Consider the following 19,027-nt stretch of genomic DNA (forward strand, 5'->3'; position numbering starts at 1 on the left):
ATTTATCGTCTCTTTTGGGCAAGTCCTGATGTGTTTATATAACTTGAAGACTGGACTATTACTTTAAAAGACTGAATTAAAATATATATATTTAATGACACACATGATATGATTGGAACCCGAGAGTACATGCCAAAAAAAAAAAAGAGAAGTAATGATGAAATGCTACCTCTGATATTTAATAATAAGAGTTAATTTAATATTTAATTTGATTTTAAATATAAAATCTCAATATACTCTGTTTTTAATATTTATCTACTTTGCCCTCAAGTAATTTCTATAATAATTTTATATGTTAAGAAATTACTATCAATAGGTAATTCAATTACATATGATTAATAAAAATATTTTAAAAAAGATAACATAACTTAACTAAATTTTTTGATCTTCCCAAATTAGTGAATTAGATCCTTATAGGAGTGGAAATAGTATATATACTACCTCCAGTTTTTAATATAAGAGCTAATTTAACTTTTAATTTGGTTCTAAATATAAGATTCTAATCCACTTTGTCTCTCATATTTATCTATTTAATATAAAGATTTTATCAAATTATAGATTTAACTAATATATATAATTAGTAAGGGTATTTTAAGAAAAACAATACACATTTATTATAAATAACTAATTTAATAATTTTTTTAATTTACTTAAATTAATTAACAAACGCTTATATTAAATAGCAGAGGTAGTATATATAAAGTAAAGAAGAACCATGTATAACAATACGAAGAAAAGACAAAGACAAGACAAGAAAAGACCATGAAGGGCTGACGTGGGCTATTATGATTTGATAAAGAATATTTTTAACCAAAAAGTTCATATTTAATATGGCAACATATTCTCATGTCTTGTGGGTTTATTCTGAAGGACACTTCTTTAATTCCGTTCTCTCTCTCTCTCTCTCTCTATATATATATATATATATATAATAAGCACATGGACAATAGAATAATTCTTTTAAAAAAATAGATTTTTTTAAATTGAATGGTTTATATGCGTAGATCATGTTGCGTTGGAAATAAAATAAGGTAATATGCGTAAATTGAAGCACACTAATGAAATTTCCGAGTGTGCTCAGTGGATCACTAAGGAAAAAGGTTGTTCGCATTCTAGAGTTTTTCTTTTAGAAATTAATAAAAATTCATTTTGCTTTTAACTTCTGAATCAAGTTAACCATACACTTTATTAAACCCTTTGGATTTGAATCAGTTGGTTCTCTCCTGCAATTTAATAAACGGATATACTACCTCCGGTCTTAATTATAATATCTCGTTTATAATTTATAAATAAAATCTTATAATTAAGACTGGAGATAGTATTTAATTTATTGTTTGCTTAATTTGAAAGAACAATGCTCTCAGTCTCTCACTTTATTATATTTCTAATGATTTTGAAGAGTTACTTTGAACAATTTCTGAACATATTTAAAAATAATAAGGAGATGGCTATGACATACTCATGAGGCTTGCATATTAGTATTATTATTTCCAGTAAAATTTATCAGCGCAATCTATCACCGAAATGCTTTTAAGTAACAATCGAACAACCTACACACACACACACACTAATTAAACTGAGATGAAAGTGAAAATGTAACTTGAAATAAAGTTGAAAACTAAAAAGAGACACGCGTTATTCAAAATAAAGCCGAAGACTGGTTAAAGAGAAATCTAATTAACTTAAAATAATATAAAAGAAACTAAAGTAAAGTTTGAAATAAAGTTGAAGAATAAAAAATACATGTCATACATATATATATATATATATATATGCTTATCTAGAGATTCACTTTTGTTGCTTAATGTCGCCATAAACATGCGTTCATGTCGTTAAAATTAAAACACCCGCCGATGAATGAGCAATAGGTTCGACTTCAAAAATCCTAATGCCCAAAACCAATATATGAAGGAGAGAAAGGGGAAAAAAGAAATCCAATGAAGTCATCATTACATTAAATTCAAACACCAGAACCTTAACATTTTTCAAGAGGGACCCTTAGACCCTCAACTTTGAATTAAAAATTAAAAGGAAACGATTCCACTTTCCAATTACAAATAACAACGGAATGAATTAAAGAATATCTCAGCGATATTCCCTGGCCATCAGCATAACGTCTGAAATTGATCAGGGGTCCAGATTTGATCTATAGTACCATGCCTTAGCCTATATAACTGAAGTTTCAAGCAAGGCCAAAATAAAGCATCATAAGCTCATCATTAGTTACATATATAGCTTAATTTTAGGCATTTTCGTATATATTATTAGTTTGATTTTATTAGTATTTGTGGAAAAATAAATAAAGTTGCAAGTTGGAGCTCTCTTTCACTCCATGCCTGGAAGGGTGAAGGTAAGACCTTAGCTGCTAGTTCATGGATACCTTTGGCTTCGCTGTATATTTCATTATTTAAGAGCCAAGTTTCAAAGGTTTGCATGCACTGGGAGATAGGGTTAGCTTCATCTTTCAAGTATTGGAGTGAAGGGAGCTCCAATTATTATTACTTTTATTATCATTTGTGATCATCAACATTTGCTCTGATGGAGTTTTCATAATACTCGTAAAACATCCACCTTTTTACTTTGTTTTTTCTGTTAATTAGCTTCCTTCCTTAATGTTCATTTGACACTTTTAGTATCTAGTTACTCTAGTAATCTCACTTGCGGTGACTATTTTCTTCTTCTTCCTCTTGTAGGTATAATATTCTGTCCATGCTAGGCAAAGCTTTCCATAGATCTTTTATGTGTTTCTTTCTTTCTTCTATGTATGTATATATGAGACAAATTTCAGGTGATGAGATTGAGTTCAGAGGGGAGGCCCCTTTCCTTTCATATAATCTTTTTAATACGGCTTTTTTAAGTGTGCACAGGTTTATCAGTTTTCTGGGGTTTCAAGTACAGTTTATTATTGTATGCCAATTAGTTTTGTTGGAGGTAGCTCAGCAAAAGAGAAGAAATTAAAAGAGGTCAGGAAAAAAAGAAGAAGGGAGGGGATGGGTTTGCTTGTATTTGTGTCAACTCAAAGGAAGTTAGGGAGAAACGTGCAAATTAAATATTAGAAATGGATCAATAAAAGTTAGATTTAACGAATCAATGAGAGTTGATATAGATATATAGTGAAATGGTTTAGTCTTTTATAACGTGATAAGCTAAGATTCGAATTATTATTGAGAGAGATACATATATTCAATATCGCAAATAATATATATCTTACCTGTGCACAGAAAAAGAACATAAATAAAAGAAGCGGAGAGAGAGAGATAAGAGATGGTTATAGAAGGAGGACTCGCTACTTTCGCTTTCTTACGTTGTTTTCTTTTAAAAGCAAACATATCGATTTCAGATTCTTCTTTAGTTGATCAAGCTCAGATGAATCATCCCCCCGCCCTTTCGTTTGCTTTTTATTGATTACGTTGTTTTCTTTTATATGTCACGAGTTGTGTGTGAGTGTGCTTAATTGTATAAATTCAACGTAACGGTCTTTGAGATATTGAGATATTTAACTCCGGTGTTAGATATAAGACTCATTTTGTAGTGTAAGTATAAATTATATTATAAAATGGGTTTTATATTTAAAACTGGACTGAGTATATTTTTTCTCCTTATGAGTTGAGGCGTACTCAAGTTAAAGGCTTTTTTTTTTTTACACCCTTTTAAATATGACAATCTGGCAAAATGTTCAACAAAAACACCTTTTATTTGAATGGCAAAGTGCAATTTTAAGGTGATTTCATCATGTTCTTTTCATCATGTTCTTTCATTGGGAGTCACATGGCAATATATGGCATGCGCCTACTCTGTCTGACTTCATCACAGCGATTGCTTTCAACTGCTCTAATCTAAATGGATCATAACTCAAATTTCATTAATTTAATTCAACCACCCTATAGTCAGTCCTATCGGAATAGTCAAACATTGGATCCTTAATCAAACCTATTATTTCAGGCCCAAAAAAAAAAAATCAATCCTATTATTATTGTATTTGTTTCGTAAATTTCATTTGTGTATTGTATTAAAAAAAAAAAAAAAGAAGTCTATATTGCTTCCCCCGGCCACCCGCCCCCCAAACTTATGTTACTGTATTCTGATATTTTCAGGATATGACTGAATGGGCAAAGGAGTCAAAACGACGCCGTGTGATTCTGCTGTTTACCTTTACCCGATGAAGCGTTTCAAACACGACAGGAAGTGAGGGGAAAGGGAGAAATAACACCGTTAGATTTGGTCCCCTTTTTTTAATTAGCTATTTATTAGCAAACATGTAAACTGTAAAATATATCTGTCTGGTCATTAATATAAGATCTATTTAACTAATTTAATTAGATTTAGAAAGTTTGGTGAGTTAGTTAATTACAAAAAATATGATATATTTTTCCTAAAACACCATAATCATCCTTCTTAATATCCTCCCTTTATCACTTATTTGATTATAGTTGGAGGGATATTTATAGGGATAATTTAAAAAAAATTAATAAATATGAGAAATAGATCATATATTTATAATTAAAATTAACTTAACAATTAGGTCCTATATTATAAAGACAAAAAGAGTACATGTTTATCTTGTTTACGACTGTGACACATCTGCTCTTCTTAATTAATTGTATCATCATTGATTAGTATTTTTGAATAACTACTCACTTTTAATTCATATGAAATGGTTATTTCACTTAACAACCAATAACTTTAATTATATGAATTGGCAATAACATCTTAGGCCTGATAACTACTTTCTTAAGATTTACTAACTCCCGTCTTAAATATAAAATTTAATTTATAGTGACTTCTAAGATTTATACGTGTTGGTGGATTGATGACCGCTTTGCTTTAAGAATTACTAACAACTTCAGCCTTGTGAACTCATAATTTAAAGTTAATGCATTTTTCCTTTTCATAAAATAATAATAATAATTCTAGTTATGTGAAATAATGACAGTGACCTGAGCAGTAATGATTGTTATATTAAGGTTCAGTTTTTAGATTTTTAAGTATCAGTGGCAGAAACGATCTAAGGTAGAAAGTAAATATAGGAGAAGTTTCCTTGTATATACAAATCATTCTGGTGCCCACAATAATGTCGTAGATTGGCATAGCCTAGTAAGTGGTATCTCAGAGTCTCAGCATACCATGGTTCAGTAATTTTGTAAAATAGTTATAAAACGTCATCGGGCATAGGTAAAAATCACAGCTTCAAAGACATTAATTCCATCTCAGAATCTTGATGTTGCTACTAATCAAAGTGTTGATGAAATGAATCAGAAAAATTAAGAACTTCAAAAGGGAGCTACCCCTTGCATTTTCTTTTTACAGTGTTTTAAAGTAGCTTTTATGCGTGGATTTTTTAACTTATGGGCTCTCACGCAGGAGAACAATTTATTATTTCACCCCAGTCAATTTTGCCCAAGACTCCTATACTACAGCTAAACACAAGAGAGAAGGAAAAAAAAAAAGTAGGGAGATTAGATTTTGTAAAATTAACTAGTCTTTCAAAGTATAATGAACTAATAGTCGAGTCTTCTAGGAAAAATATTTATACATATTTAGTAACTAACAATGTTTAAAAAATGATTATCTCCAATAGAAAGATAGCTATGTTTAGGGGGAGAAAATTAGGGAGAAAAACACAAAGAGGTTGGGTTTGCTGGTTAACTGTCAATGAATTTTATATTTAACAACAATAAAATATTTCACCTGAAAATGCCAAAGTTCAATATTCTCAAAAGGATTAAGTATTGTAGAACCCTTAAAAAAAAAACAGAATACTTAGGATCACATGCCTTGCTTAAAAAAAATATTTTAGGCAGTGAATACAACTTAATCCTTCTAAAAAAAATTTGCTGAATCTCTACCCTTAACCAATTCCACAAATCTCTTCAGTTAAGGAAATAAAAACATATTAATTATTATATTGAATTAAAAAATTCATAAGTTTTTCAAATTACAGTCAAAATTTTTAAAATTAATAGCAACAAATAATAGTAATTCCAAACCCTAAGATGTAACCCTGTCTCAGATGTTGATTGTTTTTGTGACCATAAATAGTATGACTTTTTATTTTTTCCAACTAGGTGACTTTTTTATTTTAAAATTTTATCCAATTTTTTATTCAAATTATAAAATCTTTATATCTTCCCTGACGCCTCCGCCTTGGAGAGCGATAAATTTATTTTTTTGGGTTACGGTAAAATTTAATTTTAGTTATTATTTGGGAAGTTTGGTTGTCACGAATGAACTAACAGATATGCAACAAACAAAACAAGCAAACCAAATCAAAGGACACGCATAACCAAAAGGAGTCATGGCTTTCCTGCTTTGTATTTATTGCTTCTCAAACGCTCTCTTCTTCGCCACACCGCCCACCTTTCTGGAATCCAACAAAACCCTTCCCTCCTTCATCCTTCGTCCTCCCGCTCTGGGCCCACCTGTGGGCCTCGCTTAGCGTTATCTTCCTCTGCTCTCGTCCTTCTCTGGGCGAGGCTTACCCGTAAGGATGAAGGATTTCAATACGGATCTCTTTGACCCTGCAACCGTCATGGACTCTGACTACTCCGGCGGCGCTTCCCCTTCCGACGCCGATTTTGGCTTCGCTTTCAACGACAGTAACTTCTCAGATAGGATTCTCCGGATCGAAATCATGGGGGATTCTGCTGAGGCTCGCCCTGATTCCGATTGTTGTGCTACCATCGCCGATTGGGCTCGCCACCGAAAGAGAAGGCGGGAGGATGCGAAGAAGGACAGCAGTATGCCTCTCTATATCTTTCTTTATGCTTTTTTGTTTGGGTAAAATTTTATTTTAGATGAACAGAACTAGTTGTAATGAAGAAGAAAATCAAGTTAACCTCTCATTTCAGCATTCCTGGATACCCCACTAATTCAAATATCTTGTGAGGGGTCAATTCTACGAGTCATTGTCTATCATTTACCGCCAAGATGTTATTTCACCTAGGGTTTCGAAATCGTAAATCATAATGGTATCGAAAGCTGCATATTGGAACTTTTGAGAAGAAAGTTAGTTGTAATCAAGAAAATCTAGTTAACTTCCCATTTCATTGCTCCCCGAAACCATAAGAATTCAAACTCCTTTTACCGTTTGAAAGAATCGAGCACATATGCCATGTAATCTTATTTAGATTTTGTTGATTATGCACTTTTAGAATAGGAGCCAGCACAAAACCAAAGCATGGTTCTATTTATAAATATTTGCCGGTGCATGTTGGCTTCTTGTCTCATACCATGGCTAATATGGAATATTCTAGAAAATATAAATGTTATTGGTTATTTTCATTTTATAATTTACTAGATAACTGTTAAAATGAATAGGACTGAGCCCGCTGCCCATGCTTTGCGTGGCGTCTAGGGTGGGTTGCTTTTTTCGCCAATGAATAGTTTGCTTTCTACAGAGTTTATAGACTAGATAGTATATATTTTATATTTTTAAATTATTTGAATATTTTTATATATTTTTCTCTCTTGCTTGTTGTAGCGGATCTTACGATATTGCCTGATGAGCAAATTTTGAATGGGAACCAACTTGATATTGATGATGGTGTTGCCGGTGAAAATCAAGATGAAGAAGCTGTTGCAATGGTTGAAGAATGCCCTTCAGGTATTTGAATTAATTATGCTTTTAATCTCATTATCTTAGTTATTGTGCTCTTGATTAAGATGCTGTGCTTTTTATCGGTTTTCTTTTTCATGTCTATCCTTCAAGTCTGGAACAAGTCCCTGTCATGGTGAGGATTTAATAACTGTCTTTCAACCTTTTCTCAAATAAATGCTTGCATACTGAGGTTCCGTTGCGAATAAAGCAAGTTTATGATAGGGAAGATAAAGAACTGACATGAAAGAAGTCAATGAATGATAGAATTATTTTTTTGGCAGCGGAAGGCGTGTAAATAATGCTTCTTGAACATGATCCTCATTTCTACATCAAGAGAGGATATCTTTTTCCATATCTCAAGTTGTTGCTCGTTCTGTTGCAATTTATGGTCAGAAAGGAGATATGGTGAACCAAAAGGCCTGTATTTTGGATGGTCACCAACGTTCATTCCAGTTATACTGTTCTTAAATATTCTTACGGGTATATAAAAGAAATATGATAAACTAAAAGATTTGTAGCACTGAGCGGGTTTTTTTTCTCTCTATTGAATCTCTATAAACTTACCTTACAGGTTCTATAATACATTCCATAACCTAGATTTCCTGTGTGACTATTATTCTCATAGGTGATGATGAAGCTGGAAATAGCAATGATTCAAACTGGAGCATGGATTGCTCAACAGTTGTGAGGGTTAAGACACTACACATCAGTTCTCCTATTTTGGCTGCTAAAAGTCCTTTCTTCTATAAGGTAGATGCCTTTTCTTTGTGGGGTAGATTTGAATCATTTGCAGGCCGTATGTTGCAAAAATGTGTGTTTACTTACTTTTGTTTTTTGTAGCTTTTCTCTAATGGAATGAAGGAGTCCGAGCAGAGACATGTTACACTGAGAATTAGTGCCTCCGGTATAAACATAAAATGATTTTCTTCTTTTCTATTTTTTTCCGACAGCTCTAATATGCTGTCATTTTGCTATTAGTTGCCTTACAAACATCATGATTCTTTCGCATGCTACAGAGGAGGCTGCTCTCATGGAGCTTCTGAACTTTATGTACAGCAATACCTTGAGCACCACTACACCAGCTGCTTTGCTGGATGTGTTGATGGCTGCTGACAAGTTTGAAGTTGCTTCATGCATGAGATACTGCAGCCGATTGTTGCGGAATATTCCCATGACACCTGATTCTGCATTGCTTTACCTGGATCTTCCTTCGAGTGTCCTGATGGCTGAGGCCGTCCAACCATTGACTGATGCTGCAAAGCAGTATCTTGCTTCTAGATACAAGGATATAACCAAGTAATGCTCGTAAACCATTTATTTATAGTCATTGGCCAGCTAGCTAACCTGTAACTAACCTGACTACTCTTATATCTTTTATTATTTACATATCATCTTCCTTTTCCATATTTTATTTCCCGTGCCCATTCTTAATCACTGTTTCCTGGTTGGAAAAGCTCACCTTGTTGTAGGATTAAAACAACCAGACTGTGGGAGAAAACTAGTCTTGTATATGATTCTAGTTTGATTTATCATTGTAGTTGTTTTTAATAAATATAAGTATTTCTATTTTTCTAGATATATTTGATCGATTGTTTATAACTTGTGAATAGTGCTATTTGCATTTTAGTGTGTGTGTGTATATATTGATACTCATATCTAATAATCTGCATAAACGTATTTCATCTTACCTCTAATACTTCTAATTTTCACTTTTGCTATCCCCTTGCTCATATACGATTTCCCGACATCAATTTAGTTTTGGGAGAACATCTGCTGTAGTTGCATGCGCCATGTTTTTCTTGATGTGGTTTTTTGTAATGCCAACTATTTTTGCATATGACCAGGTTCCAGGATGAGGTAATGGGCTTGCCCTTAGCTGGAATTGAGGCAATATTGTCTAGTGATGATCTTCAGGTTGCATCAGAAGATGCTGCTTATGACTTTGTGTTAAGGTGGGCTAGAGTGCAATATCCCAAGCTGGAGGAGAGGAAAGAAGTTCTGGGTGCACGGCTTGCACGTTTAATTCGCTTCCCTTACATGACTTGTCGAAAACTTAAGAAGGTTTTGACTTGTAATGACTTTGACCATGAAGTGGCGTCTAAGCTTGTCCTTGAGGCCCTCTTCTTCAAGGCTGAGGCTCCACACCGCCAGCGCTCACTGGCTGCAGAGGAGTCTGCTGCCTTGAATCGTCGTTTTGCTGAGCGGGCATATAAGTATCGCCCTGTTAAGGTGGTGGAATTTGAACTGCCAAGGCAACAGTGTGTGGTTTACCTGGATCTAAAGCGGGAGGAGTGTGCCAGTTTGTTCCCTTCTGGCCGGGTTTATTCTCAGGCATTCCATTTAGGCGGACAGGGGTTTTTCCTGTCAGCACATTGCAACATGGACCAACAGAATTCTTTCCATTGTTTTGGACTGTTTCTGGGCATGCAGGAAAAGGGTTCAGTTAGCTTTGCCGTCGACTATGAATTTGCCGCAAGGTCAAGGCCGACTGAGGAGTTTGTTAGCAAGTACAAAGGTAATTACTTATTCACTGGGGGAAAGGCTGTGGGCTACAGAAACTTGTTTGCAATTCCATGGACTTCGTTTATGGCTGAGGACAGTCTCTTCTTCATCAACGGCGTCCTCCATCTCAGAGCTGAGCTCACTGTCAGACACTGACATCCGTTAAATATTCTGAGAACTTTTTCAATCCACTTGATGACTGACCTTGTTTAGGCTATTTACTCATATTATGTTAAACTGATGGAATCTTAAAAATGTAAAATATCCAGGCAAAGTGCCTTTTGGTGGCTAGTGAGGCATGAAATCAGAGGGTTTTTGGATCTTCTCGTGCTCAGCCACCCAAGAAAAAATGTAAATGGGCTTGAGCAGGTGCAGGAAGGGACAGGTCCTGTTTGGAAACTGACTTTCGTTAACATGCTTTCATTTTTCCCATTTGGTTTATTTTGATTTTAGAGGTCATCTTAATGATTTCTTATTATTCTTTATCGGCGAAATTTAAAAATGAAAAAAGAATAATGCATTGGTTTTTTCTTAGAAAAGAGGATGCGGAACAATTAGTTTGTTATTCTTGTACATTATGACAACTTCGCTTAACTTGGAAATATTATGGGATTCGGTAATGGGTACTCCGTTGTTACTTTCAATTAGAATTCGACATTAATTAATTTCAATTGATTTTTTGGAGCTGACTTCATTCTGCATGGATAAAATACGCGTCATTAGAGAATGTTTTAGTAATCATTTTAAAAGGTGCATGTCGTCATTAATTAATGAGCAAGTAAAAATTTAAGAGTAGTTGAGGCAACCTGATTTGAAACTCTGTAAAATACTAAATGTGAATACTTCTCTTGATACGGATTTAAATTTTGATTCACCATATTATGGGGAATTAGTCTTTCTTACTAAACCCAACCCCTGTTAGTAGTTGAATAGAATTCTATTAACCTGTATAAGTCAAAGTAAGTATGCTTTGAGTAATTTTGTTTGAAGTGCAATTAATTAGTTTTCCCATCAAAATAATTGGACCTATCACTCTCCGAAATCATTTTTATGCTTTGTATCTGTCATGTATTTATCTTGTAAAATAAAAAATTATTTAAAATAAATTAAATTTATACTTTCTATGAAAAATTTAAACTCATAACCCTGCACAAAAAAAAACTAGGAAATCCTTAAAAAAACCTCTTAAATTTTATAATCCAAAATCAAGAATTATTATAAAAATGTATCGTTATTTATTTTTTAAGTATAGTAAATTATTATAAAAGTGTTTGGGATTTTAAAATTTAAGAAATATTTTTTTGAATTTTTTTTTTAAAAGATATTTAAGACATTGTTTGATGCGATTGAGTTGCAAGCCCGAACAATATCAACTGACAAAAAAAAATGGAAAGCCAAGTAATTGACGGTTAGGCCCACGATGCCATTTGCCGACATCGGGCAAGTTGTTGAGGGCAAAATCGTCCATTACGAGCATACTATATTATTATTCCTGGAATTGCCCTACGCTACTTGTAAAAAGGATAGACCCGGGTTCGGCAGGGAGCAAGGCATCTGGCGTCGGCCTCGCATTAAAATCCTAGGGTTTCTTTCACTTCTCCAGAGAAGAGAATTTTACCAGAGAAAAAGCCATCTTCAAGAATCGAAACCTAGGGTTTTTTCTGCGGCGGAAGCTATGCCGAAGAATAAGGGTAAGGGAGGGAAGAACAGAAAGAGAGGAAAGAACGAAGCCGACGATGAGAAGAGAGAGCTCGTCTTCAAAGAAGACGGCCAAGAGTACGCTCAGGTGCTCCGTATGCTAGGCAACGGCCGGTGCGAGGCCATGTGTATCGACGGCACCAAGCGGCTCTGCCATATCCGTGGCAAGATGCACAAGAAGGTCTGGATCGCTGCCGGTGATATAATTCTCGTCGGCCTCCGGGACTACCAGGACGACAAGGCCGATGTGATCCTCAAGTACATGCCCGATGAGGCTAGGCTGTTGAAGGCTTATGGAGAGTTGCCTGACAACACCAGGCTCAACGAGGGTATTGGTGGTGGATTGGATGAGGAGGATGACGGCACTGGCAACGATTATATTGAGTTTGAGGACGAGGATATTGATAAAATTTAAGCGCTTGGGTTTGGATTGGATTGGGTTTCCGAGTTCGGCGATCACGGTCTCCACAGCTTCCGTTCTAATTGCGCCCCTCCCCCTTCTTCTTCCTTTTAATTGCCATATGATGCTAAATGATCTGTAATATTTGAAGCTCTAGTATGCCTGAGTTTTACATGTTATGACCTTTGCATGGTGAATTAATGCAATAATAGCCTGTTATCTCTTTAGTTTGACTGTTCTGTTGGCAGCTTGGAATTGTTGTATGTTTTAGGTATTCATAATCAAATGATTTCCCTCATTTTGCTGACTATACTGTTCGGTGCGGCGTTTTTCTTTGGATTGATGGATATTCTTCGCAAGGTTGTTTTTCCCGTTGTTGGTTCTCGATCATACTTGTGTTGTGATTTTGTTTGTGAATGATGAGGTGAAGAGTATTTTATAGATGATGGTTCTACTGACAACAAGATTGTAATACTTGATGACAATTTGATTCGGATGTTAGCAAGAGCTAGAATATCTTATTTAAATTGGTATGCTGGGCTTCCCGAATGGGGAAAGAAGTGCATGACTGGTGGTGAAGAAGTTTGGTTGTTGGTTTTCTCTCAATGTTATGTTGAACCTGATGGAAATTACTAACTAGTATGTACTAGTTTTAGGATGCGTCTGAAATCACTTCTACCACCAATTGTGTTTGGTTTGATGTTGAAAATACTAAAATCACCTGAGAGATGAATCATTTATGGTAGTCTAGCGGTTTTCCAGAGTTGCTGATGTATGTTAGATTGGGGAACAAGGTGAATAAATCATTGGGTGGACAGTATAGTCGCTTAGCATTAATTTTCTGGTTGCTTTCTTGACTAGTGGGGCAATATTAGGATGTTGGTTTTGTACATTTAGAAAGAGCACAGCCCCGTACATTTTCTTTCTCCCACCAACTCTACCAGAAATTTGCAGCAAGAAATTTTGAGGATTCAATCAGGGTTAATACAAATTTTGATCTTTCAAATTTGGGTCCGGTTTTATGAAAATATGTCCGTTTCAGACTGTTAGTCCTTAGTATCTTAACACTGTTAGGAATTTTTGACATGACATTAATACCGTTAACTAATGAGGTGGACACATAGGTTGGCTTATATGTGGTATGTGACCTGGACGTGAAATTTAAAAAAAAAAAAAAAAGAAGGCACTCACGGACACTAGAAGAAAATGATTGTCATTGCCCTCTCTCTCTCTGCACATACAAATTTCAAATCTTCGACAAGCGAAATGGGTGTTAAGAGTTTTATTGAGGGTGTTATCGCGTCCATTGTTGCTGGGTGTCGCACTCATTCGCTTGATCTGATCAAAGTTCGGATGCAGCTTCAGGGCGAGCAAGTCTCTGTTTCTGTTAATTCTCACAACATTCATAATCTTCGTCCTGCTTTTGCCCTTCCCACACAGTCTCCTCCAGTGGATGCTTCTTCCTTACTTGGCATTGCAGCCTGTGGTTCCAAAGCCGGACCCCTATCAATTAGTGTGTACATTCTTCACTTCGAGGGTGCTTCTGCTCTATTTTCCGGTGTCTTAGCCACCATGCTCCACCACACACTATTCCACCACTCGTATGGGTCTTTACGATGTGCTCAAGGACAAATGGATCGCCCAGATAAGAGGAACTTGCCTATGGGTTTTGCAGTGTCTGTGCGTGTGTTCAGCGTCTGTCATGCGTGTGTTTTGCATTTGATTGTCCATTTCTTTTCTTTTTTGAAAATTTCATGTCCAGGTCATGTGCTGCATATAAGGCAGCTATGTATCCACCTTATTGGTTAACGGTGTTAATGTCCAGAAGATTTTAGAGGTGTTAAGATACTAGAAACTAACGGTTTAAAATGGACACAATTTCTAGGATCAATACCACACGTTTAAAATTTTAGGAACCAATACCAAATTGGGCTTAAACTTGTATTAACCCATTCAATCTCAAGAATTTGATTGTTAGGGAGTATTTGGTTATCCCAGGAAGTATTTTTTCACCCCAAACATTCTTTTAGTTTGGGAAATCTAGCCTTCAAAGTTAGGGGTACGTGCCTTACGTAAATGTTAACCCCCCGCAGTGGGGTGGGGGGTTTTGGCCCTTCATCTTGTTGGTTGGCTTATGTAAGCGGACTTGATTTCTGGGCAAAAAGAGGAAGGGATTGGATTCCATGATTCATTCCACGCCATTAAAGCAATAGCATTGGCACAGGATATACGGGCATGGCAGAGCTCGATTTTTCATTTAATTCTTGATTGTAGAGGAGGATGGATCATCAGCGTTGAGAATTTGTCGATACAATGTTAATACAAATCTAAAGTGAGTTCTTTTGTTTTGGTAGATGATGTCTTAGCTTCAAGGGGTGAGATTAATGGTTTTAAGTTTCCAAGATCTCATGTTTCTCTTGTATGAGATATGTAACTATGTAGGAGTATTGAATGAATTATGGACAAAGAAGCCTGAACTTTAGATAATGGCTTCTTTGAGCATGAATAATTTTTTTTTTTGGGCCAAACTTTGAGCATGAATAATTGAACTTGAAACTTTGTTAAAAACCTCTTTTATTTAATCCCGCGGGGTTAGGTCGACTGGCTGGGGTCGTCCTAACTTAACCACGGATCTCGGGTTCGAGACGTGAGAACGCAGCACTCCAAGGGGCCAGGGGGCGCCGTCCGTATGGATCCTTGCAAGCCCCCGAATCCGGATTAGTTTGGGGACGTTGTCACGGCTAAAAAACGCCTATTTCCCTGGAATATCGGATGGAGTAATCCAAAAAAAAAAACCTCTTTTATTTAATGCTCTCGATATTAATGGAAAATATGGGAATTACATCAAGTTAGTACGAAAAATGTGCACGAGGATTGAGGAATCAGTATTTTTTATAGCGAAGAGCTGGAGTGCTCCTGCAATGTGGATTTTTGGGATAGGGAGTCAACCAATTAGAAACTAGCATTTTTCCACGTGTCGAGAATTGAAATTGGTGCCCCGAATCATATTATGGTAGATGGCTATCCCATCGATAATTTAAAAAAAAAAAAAAGGAAGAAGAAGAGGAGGAGGAGGAAGTTCTCTACGAGCAACCAAAGGAAGGAAGACCTCAGACGCACAACTATCCAAGTCCGGGCAACCCATCGAGGACTTGAAAGTTAACCATGGCGGCAGCGGCGGCCACCGTCTTAATCGCTCGGATTCCGACCACCAATGTCACCACTGTTACTCGTTGCTCTGCTTTGCCTTATCTTCCTCGTCGCCTCTCCACGCCTTCTTTCTCTACCTCCGTCAAGCAATTTCCAGGTATTGTTCCGATTTTCATGTTTCATTTCATTCACAATTCGGTTGGATGCTATAATAATTGGCAAATCTTTTACTTTAATTCTGAAAAAAAGTAAGGAACGAATATTCAAATAACTTCGGGCGGAATCATTAAAAGTATTCTGGATTCTTTTCTCATTTAAAGAATTTTATAACATAATATAATTAACATTGTTCGTAAAACGGAACGTAGCCCGTCTTCAACTAGTGCGTTCTTTCCATTTACGTGCTAATTATATTTAATGGGATTTCAATTCTCGTATGTGAGGTGATGATCATTTGAGTTTGAGGACAGAGAAATCGATTAATTACAAAAGTAAAAATCGGAAGGTGCTGTCCATCATTCTCCTCATATGACCATCTTCGTGTGGCATTAGAAGGTTCAAATCAATTTCAATCACCTTTTCTGATATGTAAACGAGTTACCGATACCCGTTTTCAGTAGGCTCTGGAGGTCGAAATGTTGAAACTGGTTATTGTTGGCATGAGCTGCTTTAGTTGGCAGCCGCATATGAAGGCTAATCAAGACGGTCACAAGAGTTTCTAAATGGTATAAATTGGATAGGGGAATATTGAACCTACCCCCTGTTTCTCCGAGCTCAATATGTTATTGAGCTCAATCCCATTTTATTTGTTTTTTTCCTACAGGCTGTATTTGGTATCCTTGCTTTGTTTCTATATATTTGAATATGACACTTAAACCAAGATATTATGTATTTGGTACTGTGTCATCACAATTCTGATGGATAAAATAAAATCTTCCGACTCAAATTAATCTCTTATATCCTCCTTTCCTTCTTAATCTCTTTGTTTCTATATTGTTCTTTTTAGCAAGTGAAGAGTTCTATATTGTTATTTTAAGAACTAACTCTCTCATCTCATCTTTTGTTTCTGGCTACCTTCTCTTCCGAAGTTCTTTTCTCTTTCTTCACTCATAATACATTTTACTTGGCATAATGTATACAACATATACATTGATCACAGCCTTCTTATCCTCCTCACTGGATTCTCTAGAATAATGAACCCATGAAATTCCAAGTAGTTGGAAAGATATGATGTCTACTTATCAAACAATTCAACAAGTTTTAATTTTTCTTCTTGCTTCCGGTCTTTCAGAGTACCGGAAGTCTTTGTTTCAAACCAGAGCTTCTTCTTCAGAGGAAACATCTAGTTCGGATCCGAGTGAATTGTTCACGGATTTGAAGCAAAAGGCAAGAAGTTTATGATTTGGCTAATCGCAACATTCTTATTTTGTCCTGAATCTTCTTTTTGGCAAATCTCATCCTAACTCCGGCAGCTTTTGTCTTGTAATCAAGTGGGACTTATATCCTCTGTTTATTATTATCAGTGGGATGCTCTTGAAAACAAATCTACAGTACTTCTTTACGGAGGTGGGGCTATTGTTGCTGTTTGGCTATCAGCAACTCTTGTGGGTGCCATCAACTCACTTCCCTTGGTAAGCCATTATTCTTGTTAAATAAACTTTTAGTTTAATCAGAAGAGGTTCTTACATAGATTTTTGCTGCTAAAAAAAAAGAAAGAAAGAAAGAAGGAAAGAATAGTAGACCCAGCCAATCAAAAATAAACAGATAGGTATAAGTTAGAAGTGCTCCTGTCTCTGAAGTGTTTATTTATGTGTTTTCATGCTTATTAACAACTGATTTGGCCCTTTCATTTTGTATAGATCAGTTGTACCCAAAAGTTTGTCCCCGATTGGTTGCTTTTTAGTCAACCAACTGACATGCTTTTGTTCTTTATGCTTCCAGAAGTTTTGTGAACTCATCTGAAATATTTCATTTATGTTTCAGCTTCCAAAAATCATGGAGTTGGTAGGGCTAGGTTACACTGGATGGTTTGTCTACCGCTACCTTCTATTTAAGGTAGGTAAAGTGCCCGATGGAGACACTACTGCTTTGGAATCATACGCATTTTGTTTTCTGCAAAATATATTCGTGAAACTGCATTGATCTGGATACTGATTCTTTTTGTTTTGATAAATGACCAATTGAAGACAAATGATAACATTAAAATAATCAAGGACAAAAAAAAGGTGAAAGTTCTTAGGAATTTGCCATCACTTATCAGGCTCTTCTATAGTAGGGCAGCACATGAATATTCTTTATAGCTTAATGTTGTATGATTGATTTTTTTTTAAGTCCTTCTGCACATCACACTTCTATTTGAGATCTGGTAACAAATAATTAAGTTTTCTCCATTTATCGATGGCTATTTCAGTCAAAATGATGAAGGATTTATTCTGCGCATTGGATCTAGCTATTATCTTCTATTTCTGCAATCAGAATTCCTATCTTTTAGGCTAACCATGTGAACCCTAGGCAAGTTTATTTTTGCTAGAAAAAGATCTTATAAATAATATAATTTTGCTTCTCCATACAGTCTAGCAGAAAGGAATTAGCTACCGACATCGAGGACATCAAGAAGAAAATCGCTGGAACTGAATAGAAGTGTTATAGTGAGTGGGAAGTAAAGATGTTCTTTGATGACTATCTGTTTTTGTCTGCTTTAAGAGGCGTCTGTATCCTTCGGTGTTAGAATAGAATTCCTCTCAACCTCTTATCACTCTTGTATCAAGCTGACTTATTCTTGAAATGTGTAGCAACTTTTAATAGTGCGGTTGTGGGTGGAAACCATGATTGGTTGTTCCATAGTGACTGAAGGGTTAACTCTGCTTATGGCAATAAGAGAACTCTGACATGCTGTCCTTTTAAAAAAAAAAAAAAATTTGTGTGCTGTCGGCAAAATATGCACATTGGTATAATTTAGCATGCGCAGCCTGTTTCTAAGAAACAATAGATGACAGACATCAGATAATACACCTTGCAAGCACCAGCCTAACCTATTTGGAGATAGAATAGGTTTGAGAAAATTTTGGCCCATTAAAAATCTTGCTCGAGTCCTAGAGCTAATGCTGTGGCAGCTACATAACAGGAAACTAACAAACGTGCTTGCTTAATCGTGTAGTTTTGGCATAGTATCAGCCTGAAATTACTATTGCTAACAGTGTTTTTCGGAATGGAAAACAAGTTTAACGCGAGATGAAAACTCAAGATGAAGTATATTGTCATAAGAAATACATTGCACTAGTACAGAAACAAGACACAAAGTGCACTCTACTAAAGCAACAAATGACACGAAAGGGATGGGAAATAGAATGCACTTCAGATTCTAGCCAAAGATTAATAACCTCACACAATGACACTGAAACCTCAATAGGACAAAAACTCTAAGAATAAAACATGATAGGTTTTCCAATTATGTGAGAGGATTACCTTCTCCACTCAAATAGATCATTTGTAGACCCCCCAAAAAGTGACGTTCACCTCCCCTCTCTCATAGCAACATGCGTATGTTCCTTATACTTCTAGAAGGTTTTTATGAACTCATCCTAAATACTCCTTAACTCCTTATTATAAGATCTTTTTAACTAAATTATACGGTTTAAGAAAACAATTAAAATTAGTTAAAAGCAATTAATATGTCAAAA

The 19,027-nt window shown here is 35.6% G+C and overlaps 4 protein-coding genes across 4 annotated transcripts; all 4 read left to right on the forward strand.

Annotated features, from left to right (window-relative positions):
- The first annotated feature begins 6,315 nt into the window (after window positions 1-6,315).
- LOC114726799 (BTB/POZ domain-containing protein POB1-like) lies at window positions 6,316-10,540 on the forward strand. Its single transcript, XM_028913513.1, has 6 exons — window positions 6,316-6,737; window positions 7,481-7,605; window positions 8,228-8,347; window positions 8,438-8,501; window positions 8,614-8,893; window positions 9,442-10,540. The coding sequence occupies exons 1-6, from the start codon at window positions 6,488-6,490 to the stop codon at window positions 10,253-10,255; spliced, it is 1,653 nt and encodes a 550-aa protein (XP_028769346.1). The 5' UTR covers window positions 6,316-6,487; the 3' UTR covers window positions 10,256-10,540.
- Window positions 10,541-11,617: 1,077 nt separating this feature from the next.
- LOC114726801 (eukaryotic translation initiation factor 1A) lies at window positions 11,618-12,507 on the forward strand. Its single transcript, XM_028913515.1, has one exon. The coding sequence runs from the start codon at window positions 11,775-11,777 to the stop codon at window positions 12,210-12,212; it is 438 nt and encodes a 145-aa protein (XP_028769348.1). The 5' UTR covers window positions 11,618-11,774; the 3' UTR covers window positions 12,213-12,507.
- Window positions 12,508-13,463: 956 nt separating this feature from the next.
- Window positions 13,464-14,032, forward strand: LOC114726798 (mitochondrial uncoupling protein 4-like). Its single transcript, XM_028913511.1, has 2 exons — window positions 13,464-13,873; window positions 13,960-14,032. Exons 1-2 carry the CDS (start codon window positions 13,464-13,466, stop codon window positions 14,030-14,032), a joined length of 483 nt encoding a protein of 160 aa, XP_028769344.1.
- Window positions 14,033-15,257: 1,225 nt separating this feature from the next.
- Window positions 15,258-18,194, forward strand: LOC114726800 (protein CURVATURE THYLAKOID 1A, chloroplastic). The gene is made up of 5 exons (XM_028913514.1): window positions 15,258-15,504; window positions 16,639-16,733; window positions 16,871-16,978; window positions 17,331-17,402; window positions 17,920-18,194. Exons 1-5 carry the CDS (start codon window positions 15,363-15,365, stop codon window positions 17,983-17,985), a joined length of 483 nt encoding a protein of 160 aa, XP_028769347.1. The 5' UTR covers window positions 15,258-15,362; the 3' UTR covers window positions 17,986-18,194.
- Window positions 18,195-19,027: the final 833 nt, after the last annotated feature.

The sequence above is a fragment of the Neltuma alba genome, unplaced genomic scaffold, assembly GCF_004799145.2.
Source record: "Neltuma alba isolate B1F8T4 unplaced genomic scaffold, ASM479914v2 tig00012403_pilon, whole genome shotgun sequence".
NCBI classification, from domain to species: domain Eukaryota; kingdom Viridiplantae; phylum Streptophyta; class Magnoliopsida; order Fabales; family Fabaceae; genus Neltuma; species Neltuma alba.

Excerpts from the sequence above, each read along its gene's own strand:
- LOC114726799 (XM_028913513.1), top strand. The coding sequence starts at position 6,488 with ATGAAGGATTTCAATACGGATCTCTTTGACCCTGCAACCGTCATGGAC. Across the intron at positions 8,502-8,613 it reads ACTGAGAATTAGTGCCTCCG|AGGAGGCTGCTCTCATGGAG; the intron begins GTATAAACATAA and ends CGCATGCTACAG. Across the intron at positions 8,894-9,441 it reads AGATACAAGGATATAACCAA|GTTCCAGGATGAGGTAATGG; the intron begins GTAATGCTCGTA and ends GCATATGACCAG.
- LOC114726798 (XM_028913511.1), top strand. The coding sequence starts at position 13,464 with ATGGGTGTTAAGAGTTTTATTGAGGGTGTTATCGCGTCCATTGTTGCT. Across the intron at positions 13,874-13,959 it reads TTGCCTATGGGTTTTGCAGT|GTCATGTGCTGCATATAAGG; the intron begins GTCTGTGCGTGT and ends TTTCATGTCCAG.
- LOC114726801 (XM_028913515.1), top strand. The coding sequence starts at position 11,775 with ATGCCGAAGAATAAGGGTAAGGGAGGGAAGAACAGAAAGAGAGGAAAG.
- LOC114726800 (XM_028913514.1), top strand. The coding sequence starts at position 15,363 with ATGGCGGCAGCGGCGGCCACCGTCTTAATCGCTCGGATTCCGACCACC. Across the intron at positions 15,505-16,638 it reads CTCCGTCAAGCAATTTCCAG|AGTACCGGAAGTCTTTGTTT; the intron begins GTATTGTTCCGA and ends CCGGTCTTTCAG. Across the intron at positions 16,979-17,330 it reads CCATCAACTCACTTCCCTTG|CTTCCAAAAATCATGGAGTT; the intron begins GTAAGCCATTAT and ends TTTATGTTTCAG.